Source organism: Lissotriton helveticus, chromosome 3_1, assembly GCF_964261635.1.
Source record: "Lissotriton helveticus chromosome 3_1, aLisHel1.1, whole genome shotgun sequence".
Taxonomy (NCBI): Eukaryota; Metazoa; Chordata; class Amphibia; order Caudata; family Salamandridae; genus Lissotriton; species Lissotriton helveticus.
In genome coordinates, this window is record NC_136061.1 from 718,667,357 (window position 1) to 718,688,117 (window position 20,761).

Genomic DNA, 20,761 nt, shown 5'->3' on the forward strand with positions numbered 1-20,761 from the left:
ATCATTTAGTAAAATGTGTTGAAGCATACTAGTATTTCCCAAAAATATTCATATTGGAAAATCTGTGTAACCAGTTTCAATAAGATTATGGGAAACATAACATTAAACAAGTACTGGCAAAGCCAGTAGGTCTGAAATTGGTGGTCAGCTTATTAGTTTTGGCAAATGCATGACTTGATTTGGCATGGTTTTTGTAAAACCTTATTGATGTGAGATGCCGGGCTCTCACCGTTATAACAAACATTGGCAAAAGCAAAAATAGCTTTTGGTCTCGAAAAAGCACACACTGCCACATTAGTTACTGTCACTGAACAAAACTACTGTGTGTGCCGATCTGCTCCTTGTGAAAGAGCAGACTGCTGTCACTCACAATGTCGCCCACCGATACACAGAGAGAGCGAGAGCTTTATTAAACACAAAAGGTCATGGTTAACGCCAGACCAAATTAGGGGCCCAATTTTAAAAGAAAGTCTCAAAAGTATACCCTTGGTATATGTCCTTGCATTAAGAGCAGCTATATGGCTTTAGTGATTTCATAAGAATTTACAGAAGTAGGACAAGAAATAGTACTCCTAAAAATATTTGTGAACTGCATTTTAGCATGAGCAAATATGCATGTGTAGATTTGCTCATGCGAAAACTTGAATGTTTGCAAGTACATTTTCCCTCCAACCACTTTTTCCTAACTGAGGAAGAAGGTTTGTCTGCCATTGTCTGGAAATTTCCAACATTTCTCAGTATGGGAAAAGATTAGAGAAGAGTTGTTGATAACCCTTGAAACATGCAAGTTTGCACAGACTCAAAAGGGCATCCCAACCCTGGAACTATTGCTTACCACTACCTTCAGTCCCAGTATGTAGATCTGCAGAAACGCTACTATGATCCCCGGCTTAATCAGAGAGGCTATATAAGAGCTCTTATATAATGAGATTACTGCCATAATTGGTCGCTGCACTACATGGCACCAAAGGGACAAGTGGATTTTGTTACATGCCAAGTAGATTTATGAAGCAAGCTGCCCCATGGATAAGTAGATATTTTAATAAATTCCACAACCCTGAGTTGGAAGTCAACTTTGCGAAATTCCCCGTGCCAATTGCTGCTTTCAGCAACTGGTCCCCACTGGTTCTGACCCCCAGTTTGGGCGGGAGAACTGACGGGAAAAACAAGTGAGGAAGAGAGGTGTGCCCACCTCTGCCAACTCCACCCCTCAGGTGGGGAGGCGAGGTGAAGCACAACTCTCAACTCCATAATCTTGCAGATGGGGGGACCCAATTAACCAGGGTGAGACATATACCCCCCTTCCAATGGAGGGTGGCATAATAGGGGGTGTACCCACCTCAGGGAAGGGACCCATTGGTCTCTGCCTTTTACCTACCTGTAATGCCCCTAAATCTAGTCTTTAGGGGCACATCTAAACCTTGCTTCCTCAGGCAAGAACACAGAAGAAAAGAAGTACCTAACAGCTGTTCCAAAGCTAACAAGAGGAGGGCGCCTACTGACTTGGCCCCAGCCCTACAGACCTGTCCCCACCTCGAACCTGCAGAAGCTCAACCCCGGTGTGTCCTGCAGCCAGCAGCCTCAAGAACCCAGAGGACCTGCCCTTCTTCAAAATAAGACTGTCTCCCATGAATACCTGATTTATTCTCTATCAGACTCCAGCTCTGGCAGGATCCGCGACTCTGCACCCGATGCCCATGGCCTAAATTTGAGTGGCCCAACACCAAAAGGAGGTATCCCCGGCGATCCGGTCCCGATGTCTGGTGACCCCTGACCCTCCTCAAGCCTCCAGGCGACACCTGCAGCCTCCACCTGGAAGATCCCCCCTGATCTGAGTAGCAGCTGGTAAGAAGATCCAACCCTAAATGGCACCCCTGCACCCGATGCCCCACGGCCTTGAGTGGCCCAACCGACGGTGCCTAACCAACCCCCAGCATCCCAACTTACCTCTCCAAGTGGTGGTCGCACTCAGAAGACCTTCGTCCCCGAGCCTGCAGTGTGTTTGCAAACTGGAGACTCCCCATTGAAAGCTACACAGCGCCCGATGCCAAAACATCACTCTGCGCCCGCCGTCCCAGTGCTGCTGATGTTGCACCTTCTGTGCTGGCTTGAACCCACATTTGCACTGAGCTTAAGTCCAGGAGCTTTGCTCTCATAACCTTGTGGCCTGCTAGTCAGCCGCCACCAACCGGAGGCCCCCTATCGACTATTGGATAACATTGGGCTCAGCACTCTGCACCCGGCCACACTAGTGTAACTAAATAAAAACGCTTTTACTTACCTGTTTACTGTAAATGTCTGTGCAGTATCCAGGTATAATGCACTGTGTAAGAAAAGTAATATGTGAAGTAATTTACTTGTCATTCTACTAAAAAGCCAATACTAAGTATATGTACAGTATATCAAAAGCATTGCATTACTAGTAGCTCTACTTTAATCAAATCAAACTGCATGTCCAATTGTAACTCAAACTGTTTAAAAACTGCATTACTACTGTAAAGTATTTATTGCTTACCTGTGCCAGGCTTGCTTGGTTCTAGAAAATAAAAACTAAAATAATATTTTTATACAAACCCAATTGGTCTGAAGTTCAGTTTTGAGTGTGTGATATAATTTGTTGAGTGTGTACAACAAATGCTTAACATTGCCCTCTGATACAGCCTTACTGGTCAACCACACTACTTTTACCTCTGCCTACCTTTGGGGATCCACTGGACTCTGTACACACTATACCTCACTTTGCTATAGTATATACAGAGCCAGCTTCCCCTAGTGCAAAAGGTGGATAGGCTGGCTGACAAGGAGGTGTGGTTGATGTTTCATGTTGTAGTGTAAAGTCTTTGGCTAGAACAATTTGAAATGACTCCAATATAGATTTTAGAACGGTGCTAGTTTAGATCCAGAATCAAGTAACTTAACTGCCTGTTCTGCTTTGGAAGTGGTGATATGACTCTTGGTTATATTGATAAACTATGTTGAGAGCACTATACAGTTTGAATATTTCTTTACTGTTTAGGCAGTATTCCTGTTCATCTTATTTAAAAGGAATACATCATTTACCACCATATTTTTTTAATGATTTTTACTAAATCCATCTAAGTTAAGATTACTTCATGTTGTCATGGTATTCCATATGTGTAACAAGTGTTACTCTAGCCATTCTACCCTGTTTGGTCAGAGTGCTGTCCTCTCTATAGAGATCTTACGATTAAAAGAAAGAGGTGAGGCAAAATTTAGAATGCCGAAGGAGTGATGTGAATCAAGGCAAAGAAATCCATGTCGATTGAAATTGTTTACTTTGTTTGCTACAGGTGTAAGGGCAGCATGGACTGTGAGGCCTGCCAGAGTACTTTGAATATTGATCGTGTGTGCTCTTTAAGCAGCCCCGACAGTACTTTGAGCACCAGCTCGTCAGAACAATCTAGCCCATCTCCCTGCAAGAGATCCAACAGGTAAAATGTGTGCCATTTTACTATTTTCTAACAAAAACGAAGTGAAACACTAAATATTGAATATAACTACAAAATAATTAAAGTATTTGACGATACAATCATTTTTCTATTATTTTTAGTCCCTTAAGTAAAGACTGCCAGTAAGGCAGTAAGTAGTGGGACATTGTCATTGGCTTAATGCAGAAGAAGCTGCCCCTTTGCAAGATCTAGTTCTGCCATTGGCTGTGTATAGGGGCAGCCGGCAGCTTAGACAAAAGGAACTCCTGCTCTCCAGAGGGGGCAAATTGGGAAAAATGGCAGAAATTAAATTGAAAGGTTGCCCAGAACAGTATTTATCGCCCTCATGAAAGGATAAATAGTAAGCTTGTTGCACTTCTCCCCCAAGATGCTTTGGTGGGGTTGTATGACTGAATGATTTCCTCAATCCCGCATACTTCCACAATTTGGTCTGAATAACAACCGCCTCTTAACTACGCATTGCTTTACCACAAATTTTTGTGGCACAAAGCACGAGGATGAGAATTTCATAGCATTGTTGTGCTAACTCAAATAAAACATCCTTCATGTCCAGCACTGTTGAATTAAAGCAAAAGTGGCCCATTGAGACTAATCCAGAAACCCAGTTGGTCATATGTCCCTCTACAGATGGAGGGGGCCACAGTGCACTGGATAGTCTGATGTATCTGAAAGAAACAGGTTAGTGTTAGATTCCTTACCTTAGAATATCCACAGGCATCAGGCTGTATTCTGAAAGTTTTCGTCAGCAGTACCCTTGCGCGTCGGTAGGCATTGTCTGCGGCTCCACGTCTGTAGTCAGCGTCGTGATCGCCGGGATGATGTTGTCGAGGTACTTAGACGCCGCCCTCGCGCGCTGACGTCAATTCTTCTTTTTTCTGCGCCAGCAAGCGCAGATCCAGGAAGAGCAGCACTCTAGTCCTTTTTTTACTAACTTTTTTTTTTTTTGAAATTTGTTTTTATTGTTACCATTACACAATAATCAGTGACGAATACTCACGGTGCTGCGCAGCGTCAACATTCAGCTGCATTCAATCAGTAAGGCAACTTTTCAAATTTTTCATTTTCTCCCCAACTTTAAACATACTACTTAAAAGGGTCAAGTCAAACAATCCATTTCACTTATCAAATATAGCATTAGTGTGAATAGAGGCACAACAAGCAATGTCCACAGTTCGTATCAGAAGCAATTCCGTCTACATTTCCGGTACCTAGGGCCCATGCACCCCCAACCCTCCAAGCCCAACCCCTTATTCCCGGCATCACTCCCCATCCTCGTCCTCTCCAGAGCTATCCTCATCCTCATCCTCAGGCAAAGGCTCACAGATATCCCCTCTATATGAGTTCCACGGTGACCATGTTTTGTTCCATTTGCGTGGATTAAGCCTCTGTTTGTAGATCGCCCTCTCTGTTACCATAAGCATATCCATGTTCTTGCACCAGTGCGACAAAGTCGGGGTAGTTGGTGCCCCCCAGTTCTGTGCTATATCTCGCTTCGCCAGCATCACACCAATGACCACCCAACGTTTTCCATGTGGTGACAGGTCATTTGGGCCCCACACATTCAGTAAGCATACCCTAGGGTCAGGTGAGAATGATGTTCGCAGTGTCTGGCTGATCGTCCGCCCCACACGTCTCCAGTATGTTTGTAAAGCCGGACAATCCCACAAAGTATGGAACAGCGTGCCTTCCTCCCCACAATTCCTCAGACAGTATGGATGTTCCGCCCTGTGTATTTTGTGCAGTGTTGTGCGGGTATAGTAAACCCTATGTAGTATTTTAAGTTGGACCAGTCTGAAACGTGTAGATATTCCTGCTTCCCTAGGCGACGCTAACGCTGCATTCCATTCCGTTTCATCCAAGTCCCCAATCTCCTCCACCCATTGCTCTTTCAAACGCACCAGCGGATCCGGTAGATTGTTTAACAGTTTACGGTAGGTGAGGGAGGTTGCACCAGCCTCAATATAATCCGTAAGGAGTCGGTCCTCCAACGGAGCCGACTCCGGGACCGCCGCTCCCATTTCCAACACAGACATGAGTGCGTGTCTAACTTGTATGTATCTGTAAGTTTCCGTCATTCCAAGGTCGTACTGCTCCCTCAGGGTCTCAAAAGTGAGCACTGCCCCTCCTGACCATAGATCTCCAACCGTTGAGATCCCGATGGTGTCCCACCGATCAAACCCCTTACTACTGCGCAGATTACCGAGGGCCTTGGAGTCCCACAGTGGCGTAAGTTTAGTAATTACTCCCTCCCACCCCAGCCGTCTCTGAGCCTTATGCCATATGGACACTGTGTGTTTGGTAGGTCCCACTAGGTTTCTCACCAGACCCCTGTCGTAGAGCGGGGCCAGAAGGGTAGCCGTGCCCAATTGTCGTCTATCCGCCATGTATGCCGGGTCTTCGTGTGCACCATGTATCCATTGGTTGATCACCTTAAGGTGTGCTGCCCAATAGTACAACTCAAGGTTTGGGAGTGCTATTCCCCGCCGTACCAGTCTAATTAGTTTCAGTTGCGCCACCCTAGCTGGTTTGCCACTCCACAGCAAGGTGGATATCTGCACCGACACTTGGCGGAAGAACAACAATGGGACCACCTCCGGAGCGTTCTCTAGTACATATAGGAAGCGAGGCAGTGCCAGCATTTTAAAGAGTGCCGCTCTACCCAGTAATGTCAGTGGGAGGGTCTTCCAGTGGCGCACATCCGCCTTCAACCTGTCCAGTAGGGGCACAAGGTTCAGTTTCAAAAAAGTCGCCGAGTCTCTCGTGATTTGGATCCCCAGGTATCTGAAGGTATGGGGCTCCACGATCAACTGACAGCCAAGAGGTAGAGCCGGGGGGTCGCCCCGTATCATATACAGGATGGACTTGGACCAATTAAGTTTATATCCAGATGCTGCGCCATGTTTCTCACACAGGGCCAGCAGTACCGTGATACCACACTCGAGGTCCATAAGGTAGATGAGCATATCATCCGCATACAGGGAGACCCTATCCTCCCATCCATCCCCCCATTGTATGCCCCTCAGTAGTTGGGTGGATCTAAGAATCACGGCCAGGGGCTCCAACACTAATGCGAAGAGCAATGGTGAGAGCGGGCATCCCTGTCTCGTGCCCCTCGCCAGCGGGAATTCTCTCGAGATAAAACCATTGGCCGTCACTCTCGCCACCGGTCCGGTGTATAACAACCTGACCCATGAGATGAATCCGGGCCCTATACCCATGTGCTCCAGTACCGCAAAAAGATACCGCCACTCCACCATGTCGAACGCCATTTTGGCATCCAAAGAGAGCACCGCTGCAGGTTCAGTCAATGTAGGGGCGCGTGCCAGCACTCCGTGCAGCCGTCGCAGATTCAGCGCCGTGCTCCGGTGTGGCATAAAGCCCGACTGGTCTGGGTGGATCAGGCGCGGTAGATGGGGCAGCATTCTGGTGGCCAGTATTTTCGCCAAGATTTTATTCTCGGCGTTAAGGAGTGAGATAGGGCGGTACGACCCGCATTCCGCAGGGGGTTTGCCGGGCTTCGGTATTGCCACTATTGTAGCCATGCGTTGGTCAGGGGGTAGCAGCCCCCGCTCCCGGCTTTCCATGTACATTGCGAGCATGGGTGTGGACAGAGTCTCGGGCATGATCTTGTACCATTCAATCGGCACTCCATTAGGGCCCATTGCTTTCCCAGGATGGAGCGCCGCTATGGCCAGCTGAATCTCTTCAGATGTCAGGTCTGAGTCAAGTTCTTCCCGAGCGTCCTGGGGGAGAGTACGGGTCGGCACTCCCAGGAGTGATCCCTCCACCATTTCACGTGTGACTGTAGTGTCAGGGGAATAAACAGAATGAAAGTGGTCTGCTAGGAGCTCCACTATTCGGTCCGGATTGGTCTGCAACACCCCTCCTGAATCCCTCAGCTGCAGTATCGCCCTTTGTCCTCCACGCTTCTTCTCCAGCCAAGCCAATAATTTACCTGCCTTATCGCCTACGTCATAGATCTTAGTAGTAGTCGCCACCATATTGCCCACCACTTTGCGTCGCATATGGTCCGTGTGTCTCTGCTGACACAGCCGGAGTGTGTGATGTGTATCCTCACTTGGGTTACTCTCGTGGTCCTGTGTCGCTCTGCCTAGCTGCTCTTCCAGTTCTAGTAATTCCTGGCTCTGTGTGTGCTTGTCGCACGATAACTGAGATTGCCTGCCCTCGGAGAACCGTTTTATAAGTTTCCCATAATGTTACATGGGAAGTCACCGATCCATCATTGTCAGTGAGGTAAGATCTCGTGCCCGTTTTTAAAGCCTTAACTATTACCGGCTCTTTAAGGAATCCCGGGTAAATAGGGTAGAGGCGCCTGTGAGTGCATATCTGGCTGGACAAAGTTAGTATCAGTGGGGAGTGGTCCGAGACCCCTCGTGGTGTGATGCGGGTGTCAGTGATATTGAGACGGCCCCCCCCCAGCGTGAAGAAGTAGTCAATCCTTGATAGGCTAGCGTGGACTGCCGAATAGTAAGTGTATTGTTGGTCCTCTGGGTGAAACTGCCTCCATATGTCCACTAAGCCCTGCGCTTCCATAAAATCATACAACCTGGAAGGCCCTGGTGAACGCGTGCGCACGGGGTAGCGGTCTAGAGAGTTGTGTGCCACCGCATTAAAATCACCCCCCATTATAAGATCCCCTTCCGGGAGGTTTAACAAAAAGGTTCCCAGTTCTGGGAGGGCTATGGCATGTAATGCTGGCGGGATATACACAGAGACCACATTGAGCGGTTTCCCCTCCCATTGACCATGTATCGCCGCAAAGCGACCCTGTGTGTCGACGCTAACTGACTGCAGAATAAACCTGGACGAGTGGTGCATTAGTATTCCAGTACCCCGGGACCCTCTAGTAAATTCATAGTGAACAATCATCCTGTATCCTTTCCTATCCAGGGCCCGGGTTGCTGTGCCAGCCAGATGAGTTTCCTGCAAAAGTACCAAGGCCGGGTTCAACCTCTTTATGCTCTGTAATACCAATCCCCGCTTTATCTTGTCCCCCAGGCCCCTAACATTCCAAGACATCAGGGTCAACGGGGATGCCCGCCCCATACTAGTGTCCTCCCCCCCCATCACAGAAGAAGCGGTAAGTCAGCCGACTTCTGTAGTGCAGTAAACAGCGTCTGAAGTGAACATGCACCTTCCACTGCAATACCACTACCCTACACTCACGCAACATACGGTACTTTATCTGACCCTGTGTAGTATTTGAAAACCAAAAACACATCCTACCCCCAACTCCCCCCCTCCCTGCCCACCTGCTTAACGGACTCAAAACTGCCCGCCCCCCCAACTCAGCAGAGTGCCCGATCCCAACCCAAAACAAAACCATATTACTTCTCGCTGGGGTGAAGGACTCTCCGGTATCAGCGGCCCCCGTCTTCGGCCGCGGAGGCCCTCAGCCCAGTGTCTAGGGCGGCATTTCCGGTTGACATAGCAGTCAGTTCTGCCATTTAACAACTGCGATTCATTGTTCTTCCTCAGCACCTTCCTCCTGAAGATCAGTCAAGGGGGAAAGTGCCTCCGCCCCCTCCCCGGCTGATTGTGAGCTTTGTCGTGAGTTCGTAGTACGGTGCTTGCTATGTCTGTTAGGGCGACGCGGGGGGTCCACCTGTCTCCAACCCTCTAGCCATTCCTGCGCCATCTCCGGGGAATCAAAAAACCATGTCTTATTGTCAGCCACAATCCGAAGTTTGGCTGGAAAAAGCATCGAGTACGAAATTTCCCTAGCTCTCAGTTCCTTCTTCACCTCGAAAAAGGTTCTCCTCCTCCGCGCGACTTCGGCCGTGTAGTCCGGGAAAAAGGCCAAAGTAGAGTTCTGGATCTTCAGAGGGGGCGAATTTCTCGCCGCCTGCAGGATTGCATCACGGTCCCTGAAATTAAAGAGTCTTGCAATGATCAGCCGGGGGTTGGCGCCCGTCTGCCGGCGTCCCCCAGGGACCCTGTGTGCCCTTTCCACAGTGAAGAAGGCAGAGAGCCCTTTAGGTTGAAGTTTCTGCGTGATTAAGTCCTCCACATACAGGTCCATTGCTCTCGTATCTTCCGATTCCGGCACACCTATTATGCGAATGTTGTTCCGCCTCGAGCGTCCTTCTTGGTCATCGAGCTTTTCACGCAGTTCCTTATTTTCCTTCAAGACGCGTTCCATACCAATCTGCAGCTCCGACACATCTTCCACCAAGGACTTGGTCACCACTTCCATACTATTCACTTTCTCAGACATCTTATGGAAGTCTGCTCTTATTAACGTAATTTCGGCTGAAATTGATCCCACTGTGGCTTGCACCTGCGTGAGGGCCCTCATGACATCGTCCAGGGTTGCCTTCTTGCTCCCCACCGCCTCCGCAGACTTGCCCTGTTGTAACTTGGCGTCGGGGGGGGACGAGACTGGCTTCTCGTACGCAAATCGGTCAAGGCAGGATTGTGACCCTCCATTCTTCGGTCCCCTGCCGGCCATCGCAGTCGTGGTGTTAGCCCAACGTTAGCGCAGTCTGTGTCTCACTCCGCCGATGTAGTGCAGCCGTGGCGATGCACCCACACCCGATGCCGTCCGGGTCAACTCACTCCCAGGGTAATCACAGGGCGCAGTGTCAGATTTACGGGCAGCACCGGGCCACCCCACAGTATCTAACAGGAGCAAGGAAATGAGGCTGTCCAACTCGTGCGTGGGGTGGGGCGTGTGAACAGCCGCCTCCGGTAATATGGTAAATCCCTCACTTCAGCGCCTCATGTGCCACCACTGCCCCGCTGTCTCCGGGGCACTCAGCAGTTTCTCCTGGTGAGGTGTTCAGGGCTCCGGTGTCCAGCACACAAGGCGGGCCGAGGAGCTATGTCCGTGAGGAGGACCCCCCGCCCTCCGAAACAGGTCTGGGGGGGTGTACAACGGGACCCGGTTCCTGCCCGGATTTAGGGCTGTGTTATTATGCCCCCATGCAGTGGATGACCTCCGGTGGGCTATTGTGTGCCGCCCGGCCGCGACCAGGTACTCCCGACCCCACTCTGCCGGTCGGGAGCTAAGCCGGGTCTGTTGCGGTCAATGTAGGGCCGTCAGGGCGCTCTCAAGATGGCGGCTCCTCGTCTCTGCGTCTCCGCTCCCTGCGCTTCCTTCTGACCCGACAGGCTGACTGGAGCAGAGCGGCCCCCTCCTCACCTCCACTCCTCGGCGGGGCCGCCGATCTCACAATTCACGCCGGCGGTGCCGCAGAGGTGGCGCGGGTCCCTTCCCTTCGCCGCCAGGCACAGGCGAGCGCTTCCGGTCTTCCTCCGCCCGGAGCGGTAAACTTCCTGTCCGCTCGGCAGTGTAAGACACTCCCCGGTTCGGATGATGATCGCGGGCCCACACAAGCGTCGGTCAAAACTGAAGTGCTTGACCACTGATCGCAGTTCCGGCAGGCTAGGATGCTGCCGCCCGGTCCTGGGCTTCGTCGCCTTCCCGCCAGGGAAACAGTTCAGGCGGATGAGTGATCGGATAGTCTAGGAGGCCGCTTTAATCACGGAGCTCTCCTCCTAAGCCGCCGCCATCGTCGGCTGCTGGCCACGCCCCCCTTTACTAACTTTTTTGTTCTCTTTTGATCACTTTAAGAGTCGATTTCGACTCGCGGTGCCGTTGGGGATGCCTGGTTTTAAACCTTGCGACGCCTGTCACCGCCTGATGTCAGTGACCGACCCCCACCATGGGTGCCTTTACTGCCTCGGGCCGACCACGATGACAAGTTGCGCCCCGACTGCCGAGCCTTGACCTCAAAGGCTAGACGGGAGCGGTTGGTAAGCTGCTTGAGCTCCGGCAGTCGTCTCGGCAGTGCTCGAGGTCTCGGTCGAGGAGGATGTCAAAGGACCGGTCACGGAGCCGCAGTCATCGCCGCTCGTTGAGTCACCACCACTCGTCGGGCTCCAAGTTCTCCGGTAAGTCGAGGCATTCAAAAAAGAAGTAGAAGAGGCGTCATTGCTCTTCCGACTCCCCCCACGCGGTGGGGGTTCGGGCGACACTGCCAGCGCGGCTCCACCGGAGCCACAGGCAGGCGCCGCATCCAGCTCCACACCCGCCGGTCCCTGGGCTGCACGTCACGCCGGAGGAGATTCGTGACTTCCTCGTGGTCATGAGCACTCACTTCCCTCCGCCGGAACCTGTCGAGGCGCCTTCGGGTCCTGCGGGTGCGACTGGGAGCCCTTGCGAGCCGGCGGCTCCGGCGGCGTCGGGTGCTTCGGCGCCGTCATCGACTCCGGTCCCGACGCCGCAGGGACCCGCAGGATCCAGGCCTGGATCCGGGTCGTCGCCAGTCCACCTCACGACTCCTCCGCTAGCGCTGACCCCGAGGGTGTCGCTCCCAGTGCCGTCTTCGGGCGACACCGTCCCCGGTTTCAGCCCCGGTCCGGGTGCGACGACGGAGCAGCGCCGCTCAGCGCCTTCTCCGACGCCGATGGGTGACAAATTCACCTTCAACCCGGCTCCATCATTTTTACCTGGCTTCCAGGAGATGGATGACTAGGAGGACTGGGAGGGGTCTGAGGACCCTCCGGCACAGCTGTGCCAGTTATGCCAGGACTGGGCAGATGAGCTGGGGGAGGCCAGTGGTCTAGACACTTCGCCTGACACTGGATTCATCTCTCCTCCCTCTGTGGCTTACGAGGAGGGGGCTACTTATAGAGTGGTGTTGAACAGGGCGGCCAATAGCCTTGGCTCGTGAGCTCCCTGTCACGGCCTTGAGAACTAACCTCCTCACTGAGGTGCTCAAACCGCAGGCAAGCTCCTCGGAGCCTCTACTGCCGTTTAACGAAGCCCTCACCGACGTTGTGATGGGCACCTGGTCCAAGCCCTCTACAGGCCTCCCTGTGGATCGGAACGTGGCCCAACCCCACCGCCCGGCTACGGACGACCCCTGCTTTCTGTCGGTTCACCCCACCCGCGAGACCGCATTCCCGATCGCTCCTCCGGATCAGGAATCCAAAAGGTATGATCAGTTTGGGAAGAAACTGTTCTCCTATCTGAGTTTGGGGCTGCGGTCTGTCAACACCGCCTGCCTTTTGGACCGTTACAACCACTCTCTGTGGGATACGGTTGCGGAAGTCCTGCCACAGTGTCCGGAGGAGGCCGGGGCACGGCTTGCCCAAGCCCTGGCGGAGGGGCGGGATGCAGCACGGTACTCGATTAGATGTGGACTTGACAACACAGACTCGCTGGGCAGAGCGATTTCCACGACGGTGGCGGTTCGTTGCCACGCCTGGCTGTGGTCTGCCAACTTCTCGGGGGATGTCCAGGCCACGCTCATGGACATGGCCATCGCCTCTTTGGCGACAAAGCGGATAGTGCGCTAGAGCGTTTTAAGGACTCCAGGGCTACGGCCAAGTCCTTAGGCCTGGGCCAGCGCCAGCAAACTTACGCGTTTCACCCCTTTCATAGCCAAGGAAGGGGCACCCCACACATCCAGCCAGCCACAGGCCGCATAACCAGTCAACGCGGACGTGGTTACCGCCGTGGCGGTACCGGGGGACAGCGGCAGGGTCAGTCCACATCCGCCCCGCAGCATCTGCCTCTAAGCCTTCCTAGTCTGGCATTTCAGGCCCATTCGACGCCAGTGGGGGGCAGGGTTCACCAGCACCTCCTCCACTGGCATACCATCACGTCGAACAGGTGGGTGCTGCAAATCGTCCGAAGGGGCTACTCCCTCCCCTTCGAGGCAACACCTCCAGCCATGCCACCACGATACAGCCGCATGTCGGGGATCACTTGCTACTTCTGCAGGAGAAAGTTGTGGCCCTCTTTGCCAAGGGGGCCATGGAGCACGTTCCTGGGCCAGAAGTAGGACGTGGTTGCTATTCCCACTACTTTCTGGTACCTAAGAAGGGCAAAGGAGGCCTACGTCCTATCTTGGACCTCTGGAGCATCAACAGCTTCCTCCGGAAGGAGAAGTTCAAGATGCTGACTTTGGCTCAGGTCCTAGCTGCCCTGTACCCGGGAGACTGGATGGTAGCGTTGGACTTGCAGGACGCATATTTCCACATCCCCGTCCTGCCGGCCCACCGGCGCTACCTGCGGTTCACGGCAGGCCAGGAGCACTTTCAGTTTACCGTGCTCCCCTTCGGCCTTATCAGCGCCCCTTGGGTGTTCACGAAAGTGATGGCGGTGGGCACAGCTCATCTGCGCAGATCAGGGGTTTCAGTCTTCCCCTATCTCTACGGTTGGTTGTTGAAGGCGGGCTCGCCCCAAACAGTCTTCTCCCACCTCCAGACTACGGCCGACCTCCTGCACTCGCTGGGGTTCTCCATCAATGTGCCGAAGTCACACCTGTGCCCCTCTCAGAAGCGCCTTTTCATCGGAGCGGTTCTGGACTCGGCACAGTTTTGGGTTTATCCCCCCGAACAGCGGGTTCGGGATATTCAGGCTCTGATTCCGATCTTTCAGCCTTTATCCCGAGTTTGTCAGATTGATGCTGCGGCTCCTGTGGCTGATGGCCTCCTGAGCTTGCCGGTGCTTAGCACCGGCACCTAATTATCAGGGCCGGGTCTACGACCGGGTCTATAGTCACGCTCATTAAGTGCACAGTCAGTAATTGATAATGAGTCGTGGACTCGTGGCACTGGCACAGAGAGCGTGTGCTGTGCTGCTGTTGTACCGTAAGTGCTGCTACTGCTGTCACTTAGTTTAAGTTGTTGAGTTGTTGCCCCAACACCCCTGTGTTACCGCCCGGCGGCATAGTGCTGGTTGTTGTTGACGTAAAACAAAACACATACTGTGTGTCTTGGTCAGGTGACGACGTGACTGACTCAGATTGATTCTTCTCTTAATTTCTCCTCACTTGCACTTCTACAGGCCGCGGATCAGTGTTGCCCGCCCACTTGGCTCAATGGGCAGGACACTGAGTTGGGCAGGGCGCCTTTGCCTGAGCTGGTCTTCTGCGGGGGTTGGGGCTGTGCGCGGCAGAGGCAGCGACGCATGCACAGATTTTCTAACTGAATGCATTGCGCGCTCATTCTTCGCTGCATTCATTTTGCCACGGCACGCCCGCCCCAGCATACCCACATGGCCGCACTCACCGACCACCGAGTATTCACTGGTGGTTGATGAACTACTACTTCAACGCCGCCGGCCGTTCAAACAAGTAGCGGGAGTCCGGTCCTGCTTGGACAACTACTGTACAGCTGCATAGCTCTGCTCACCAGGTGAGGGCGAGCGAGGCATGGCATGGGGTAGTCCGGCCGCCGGCGGCCTATAAATAATAAAGCGGCGTAGGTGAGGCAGGGCCTGGCACTCCAGGCCGCAGGCGCCGTGAATACTGATTTACTTTTTATCGTTATTGATGGTCACTGACTGATCATGATGATGAGGTTTGATCCCCCGTTTGATCATCATCATCATGATCATGTTGCCAGTAGTAGTGCAGACCGTGGCTTAGGCTATTGTTGCGGTTCCGGGCTGCCTGGATGGATCTGTACTGGACTGGCCCTGGGATGGATTCACTTTCGGTTCAGGGCAGGGAGGTCTCATGATCAAATCTGTGGGGGACCGGGTTGGGGCTGTGCGCGGCAAGCAGGGTGCACAGATTTTTTCACAGCAATGCGCGCGCATTCACTGCTTTGCCACCAGACCCCACCCCAGCATACCCACACTGCCTCAGACAGGCTCTGAGGCCCGCTCACCACCACCACCACCGTCCGGTCCGAGACTCCGAGTCATCGTGGCAACCAGCCAGCCGCCAGCCACCAATCAAAGTAGCGGCGATGATGATGGATTGATTATGCGTACATGCACTAGGCACACTCCTGGCACGGACTGCCCCTTTATTCCGGTACCATTATAAAGACCCATTACTACACCTTAGAAACAAGTTGAATAATCTATTACACTTTAACGTGCTACAAAATAAAGAAGTTATATTGGGCCTTAACCCGAATTTGAATGAGGTTTATTTATGATTTTACGTCTGACGTTTTAGTTCTTTATGTCCTAATTGTTTTGCATTCTGCTTCTGTATTTCTTGCATAGTCCTGACTGCACCACTTGCAAGGTTAGTCCCACGGCTTGGCCAAGCTTCTAAAATGAGAGCCAGGAGATAATGTTGTTCATTAACTAAGTTGTGCGTTTAACAGCTGCTGCACTTAGGTGTTGTGAAAGTTCACCTACAGAACCTTAGTTCTCTAGCTTTTCTTCTACCACTATCCTGTCAAGAATTACGTGAAAAATGGGCTGGGGGTGTCACCAATGTTCTCCTGATCATTTCTTTTTTCTCATACCTCTGCCATCTGGTAATAGTACTCTCTCATGGAATAGACAGAAGACACAAAGTAGAATCTCAAAATCATTTCTATTATCGGGTGCCTTTTTAACATTAATACAAGACAGACATGCAAGTCACTCAACAATCTGCACAAAAAGCATTCATTCCATATATACTTAGATGTGTATAGTGATTGTGTTTCACCTTGAGCATGGGCGGCGCTCTTCCACACAGGAAGGTGTGCCTCTTAGACAGGATCTGTCCTCTCAATGGAAGAGGACACTAAATAGCCCTGAGACGACTCTTTGTCTATTTGTGTAATTATTCCAGTGATCAATTTGAGTTGTCCACCTGGGGTTTGTTTTTTTGTGCTCCACATACACTGCCAAGAAAGCTGTTTAAACTGTCTTCAGGCAATACCTTGGTACAGTTTTCCCATTCACTTATGAGTGATGTGGAAAGCATTTGATTTGTGGCCCATTAAATATATGTTTTAGCTAGACAAATCCACTTTCCAAATGAAATACTGAGTACATACAACAAACAAGTGTTTTCAACCTGATTAATCCCTCCCACCCCATGCGTCCCCTATCCCGCTCATCCTTCCACGTAGTTTGTGTCTAGTTAGAGTTATCAACTGTGTCTGTGAGAAGGACATATAGGCCAAGTTCGAGACTTTATCTTGTTGCAGGTGTTTCATATATACATTTTAAGGAAATAAATCATGCTTTCGTAGATTATTCTGAGGACGTGAAGAGAAAATATATGGAGAGGTTTTTAAGTGCACAAAAGGCATAATCATCCGTGCCCTATTGTTCATGAGATCAAGATATAGTTTAACGAAAAAAGTGAAAATGGCATTCATAAATGCCAGGGCTTCTGAATCGTGACAGTCTTCTGTCTTAGGAAGCGGTCTTCGGCTCTCTGGTGTAAGGGGTAGCACTTCTAAATAGATGTGGGAATCAAGACTGGCAGGAACAAAGGAGGCACATATTGGGTCTAAGCCCTAGCTCCTGTGTGAATGCACAACACCACAGACAGTAATTTTCCTCACTGGCCATGGAGAGACACGTAGTTTGGACTCCCACTGGCAGATATTGTGTAACATCACATCAGGTATATATTACATCTGACTTTTAGTGGTGCCAGTTGAAGATGTGGATGGAGCTAATATAGTAAGTGGGTGGAGCCAGTGGTGGAAGTGGGTGGTGCCAGAGAAAAGTAGGTGTGGCCTCCAATAAACATTTGAGCACCTGCACTTCATATTTTACAAATTAAGCACTGATGGCCTCCTGCATCCTTCTGGTGCATCACGCCAGGTGGCGGATTCGGGCTCTGCAGTCGGACCTGAAGTTTCAGTGGGCACAGCATCAGGGCAACCTGTCCAACCACGTCCTGATCTCGGAGGGCACTGCGAGTCAGTTGCAGTGGTGGCTCACAGACCGCGATTGGGTCAGCGGCAGAACCCTCTCCCTACCCCAACCGGAGCACGTAGTAGTCACAAATGCGTCCCTCCTGGGATGGGGGGGCCACGTGGGAGAGGGGAGATCAGAGGCCTCTGGTCTCTGGCAGAGTCCCGGCTCCATATCAACCTTCCGGAGCTGCGGGCGATCCGACTTGCACTGAAGGCATTCCTTCCCTCTGTCTGTGGAGTGTAGTGCAGGTGTTCACAGACAACACAACCGCCATGTGGTACTGCAACAAACAGGGTGGGGTGGGGTCGTGGACCCTTTGTCAGGAGGCTCTGCGCCTCTGGCAATGGCTGGAACGCCAGGGCGTCACCCTGGTGGTTCAACACCTGGCAGGTTCCCTGAACGCCAGGGCGCACGAACCCAGCCACCAGTGCATGATGGATCACGAATGGCGTCTGAACTCGGACGTGGCGCAAGGTCTCTTTCAGCAGTGGGGAGAGCCTTGGTTAGATCTATTCGCCACAGTAGAGAACGCACAATGTTATCAGTTCTGTGCTTTGGAATTTCCAAGACGGCACTCGCTCTGCGACGCTTTTCGTCGTGAGTGGAGCTGCGGTCTGTTGTACGCCTTTCCGCCTATACCACTTCTGCCCAGAGTGCTGAAGAAGATCAGGCGAGACCGGGCCCGAGTCATCGTTGTGACTCCGGACTAGGCACGAAGATACTGGTATCCCGAGCTTTATTTATTTATTTTATTTTAAAGGTTTTATATAGCGCTGGCTAGACCCGGAGGTATCCGAGCGCTTTACATGAGAATCAGATCGTAGTTACAGGTGTAACTGGCGTCGAATGGGCCTGAAATGACGGACTAGGAAGGCTTAGAGGCAGATGCTGCGGGGACGAATGTGGACTGACCCTGCCGTTGTCCCCCGGTACCGCCACGGCAGTAACCACGTCCACGTTGAGACTGGTTCTGCGGCCTGTGGCTGGCTGGATGTGCGGGAGTGCCCCTTCCTTGGCCACGAAAGGGGCGAAAAGCGTAAGTTTGCTGGCGCAGGCCCAAGGACTTTGCCGTAGCCCTGGAGTCCTTAAAATGCTCTAGCGCACTATAACCTTTGTTGCCAAAGAGGCGACGGCCATCGAAGGGCATGTCCGGTCCTCCACCCGAACCTGTCCAGTCTCCACCTACATGCGTGGAGATTGAGCAGCGCTAAGAAGGGACGGGCGGTGCACAAACGGACCATCTATCGGTGGGTTTTCTTGTGCATCAAGGTTTGCTACTCCTTAGTGAAAAAGGAGACTCCTGTTGGGCTGCGCGCCCATTCCACTCTGGCCACGGCGGCTACTACTGCCCTGGGCCGGGGAGTGCCCTTGCAGGACATCTGTCAGTCAGCTACGTGGGCCTCGCTGCACACGTTTGTTAAGCACTACTGCCTGGACAGCCAAGTCCGGAGAGTTGGCTTTGTCGGCCGTTCTGTACTCAGGACTTTCTGGTGTGATCTTGGTTCGCAGACCCACCATCGGGGTTGGTATTGCTGGGGTATCTATTCTAAGGTAAGGAATATAACACTAACCTGTTTCTTTCAGATGCACAAGTTACTTACCTTCGGTAACGATATATCTTTAAGAAACAGTAGTTAGTTTTAGATTCCTTACCGCTTCACCCATCCTCCCCGTTCTGCGAACCGATATCTAGGTTTAAGGTATCTCCCTTTGAGGGCCCTAGTTTCATGGCACCAGTGTTGGTTTCTATCATGGCTCTGCGTTCCTGGCACGGAAAGCTATGTACAGAACTGACGTCGGCGAGCGAGGGCGGAGTCTAAGTACTCCGACGTCATCCCGGCGATCATGACGTCGGACGCGGAGCCACAGACGACGCCTACCGACGGTCAAGGGTACTGATGACGAAAACTTTCCGGATCCAGCCTGACGCCTGGGGATATTCTAAGGTAAGGAATCTAACACTAACTACTGTTTCTTACAGATATATCGTTACCGAAGGTAAGTTACTTGTGCGTTAGGCAAATTGTTATGTGAACGCTTTTCTCCATTGGAAGCTAGTACTCTTTGATAAGCTCTTTGAGGATAGGCAGAGAACTGGGAAACGAAGCAAAGAAGACAACTCGCAGTGTTGAGGATTAATTAATAAATAGAGACTAAAAGTACCCAACGGGTGCTTCTAAAATACGCCTACCCCGGTGCACCTAACCTAGGTCTAGTGCAAGGGAAGAAGTAAGTGTGGTGTAGCTTAGTTTCAGTACTCTTTTGCCAAGAATCTATTCCAAGAATTCTCTAAGGGTCTAATCAGCTCCTTACCTTGGTTTAGAATGAAGGAGGTCTGGTATCTCTCTCAGGACTCGATTTCCCAACAACCCCCAAGGGTAGGTTGGAAACAGTGGAGCTGGATTTCTCAGCAAGAGAAAAGACAGCGTCTCTCTCAGTACGTCTGCTGGAGGGTCGGCTTCCTTCGGCACTTGCTGTAGCAGGGTGTCGGGCAAGTAGATAGTCGAACTGCTCCAAACCACCGTGTGTCTGTTTGGGCAAGTGTGGGCATATTTATACCTTGAAGGTGCCGAATTTTACGTAAGGTTGGATATAATAACGTCATCAAAGACTTAGTACTTTGAAAACTCCATGAGTTCTTGGATAAGTCTATATTCATGCAGGGGGAAGTCCCTGACTGCTGAAGGCGGGTTTTTCCAAGAAATCGTTGTAGATTTTCGGAACTAGTCAAGCCGTATTAGGACTACTTAAGCTATGTCTTAATATGGTTATGATTTCTATGCCTATATAAGAATAGGGTGATTTATACCTATATATGGGCATGAATCGGGAAACTTACACTAGGATCCTAAAACACTATGCAACAGTAGCTGGAAAAGACTCTTGACAACAGATGTATCTCCCTTTGCTTCCAGCAGCGAATTAACAATATTTATCTTGGGTGTGTTTTGAAGAGCAAAGCAGGAAGGATCATTTTTATTACACAACATTTGCTGTTGCATCCGCACGTACACATCACGCTGCACAATTTCCTTTTGGCAATTTATTACTGTGGGACATGCTTGCCACACTGGTGCTTCTGTACACCTTACACTCAAGGTACGGGAAGGCGATTGTAGTCTATGCATGGAACTTTCTCGTTCGGCTAACCTAGCTTAAAAATATTGCCAAAGGCAATAACTCTGGCTAAATACTTATAAGGACCCAAAGGCGAGACCTATTGGCAATGCCAAGGCTTGTTTTTTTTTTTTTTTTTTGCTTTACACTTTTTGATATTCAATATTTCAAGTACCCGTTAAAATAAATTGCTCTGAGATTGAGAATTACCTATGAATAATAGGTGTACAGAATTTGCACATCTCTTGGTGTTATTCAACATAACCTATAATTAAGGATTTTGTATTCTAGCATGTCAGATGATCCCGAGAGTGGATGTGATACGGTCGATGGCTCTCCAACATCAGATTCGTCAGGACATGACAGCCCATTTGAAGAAAGCAATTTTACTGGAGATACTAATCAAAATACAGAAACGCAAGCCTCAGATAACATAAAAACCAAACCAGCTATATGCACTGTGGTGGTACCCCCAATGAGAATAGAAAATAACAGATTGAATTCCAATCCTCTCTCCAATACAGGTAAGCAT

At 51.0% G+C, this 20,761-nt stretch overlaps 1 protein-coding gene across 5 annotated transcripts in view; it reads left to right on the top strand.

The window, feature by feature from the left end:
• The window catches only part of HIPK3 (homeodomain interacting protein kinase 3), a 580,167-nt gene that overhangs the window by 548,838 nt on the left and 10,568 nt on the right, over window positions 1-20,761 (top strand). For all 5 annotated transcript variants that reach the window (XM_078680871.1, XM_078680870.1, XM_078680873.1 and 2 more), the window contains 2 exons: window positions 3,312-3,452; window positions 20,521-20,753. In XM_078680871.1, the coding sequence (XP_078536997.1) occupies window positions 3,312-3,452; window positions 20,521-20,753 (374 nt within the window). The remainder of the gene's footprint in view (window positions 1-3,311; window positions 3,453-20,520; window positions 20,754-20,761) is intronic.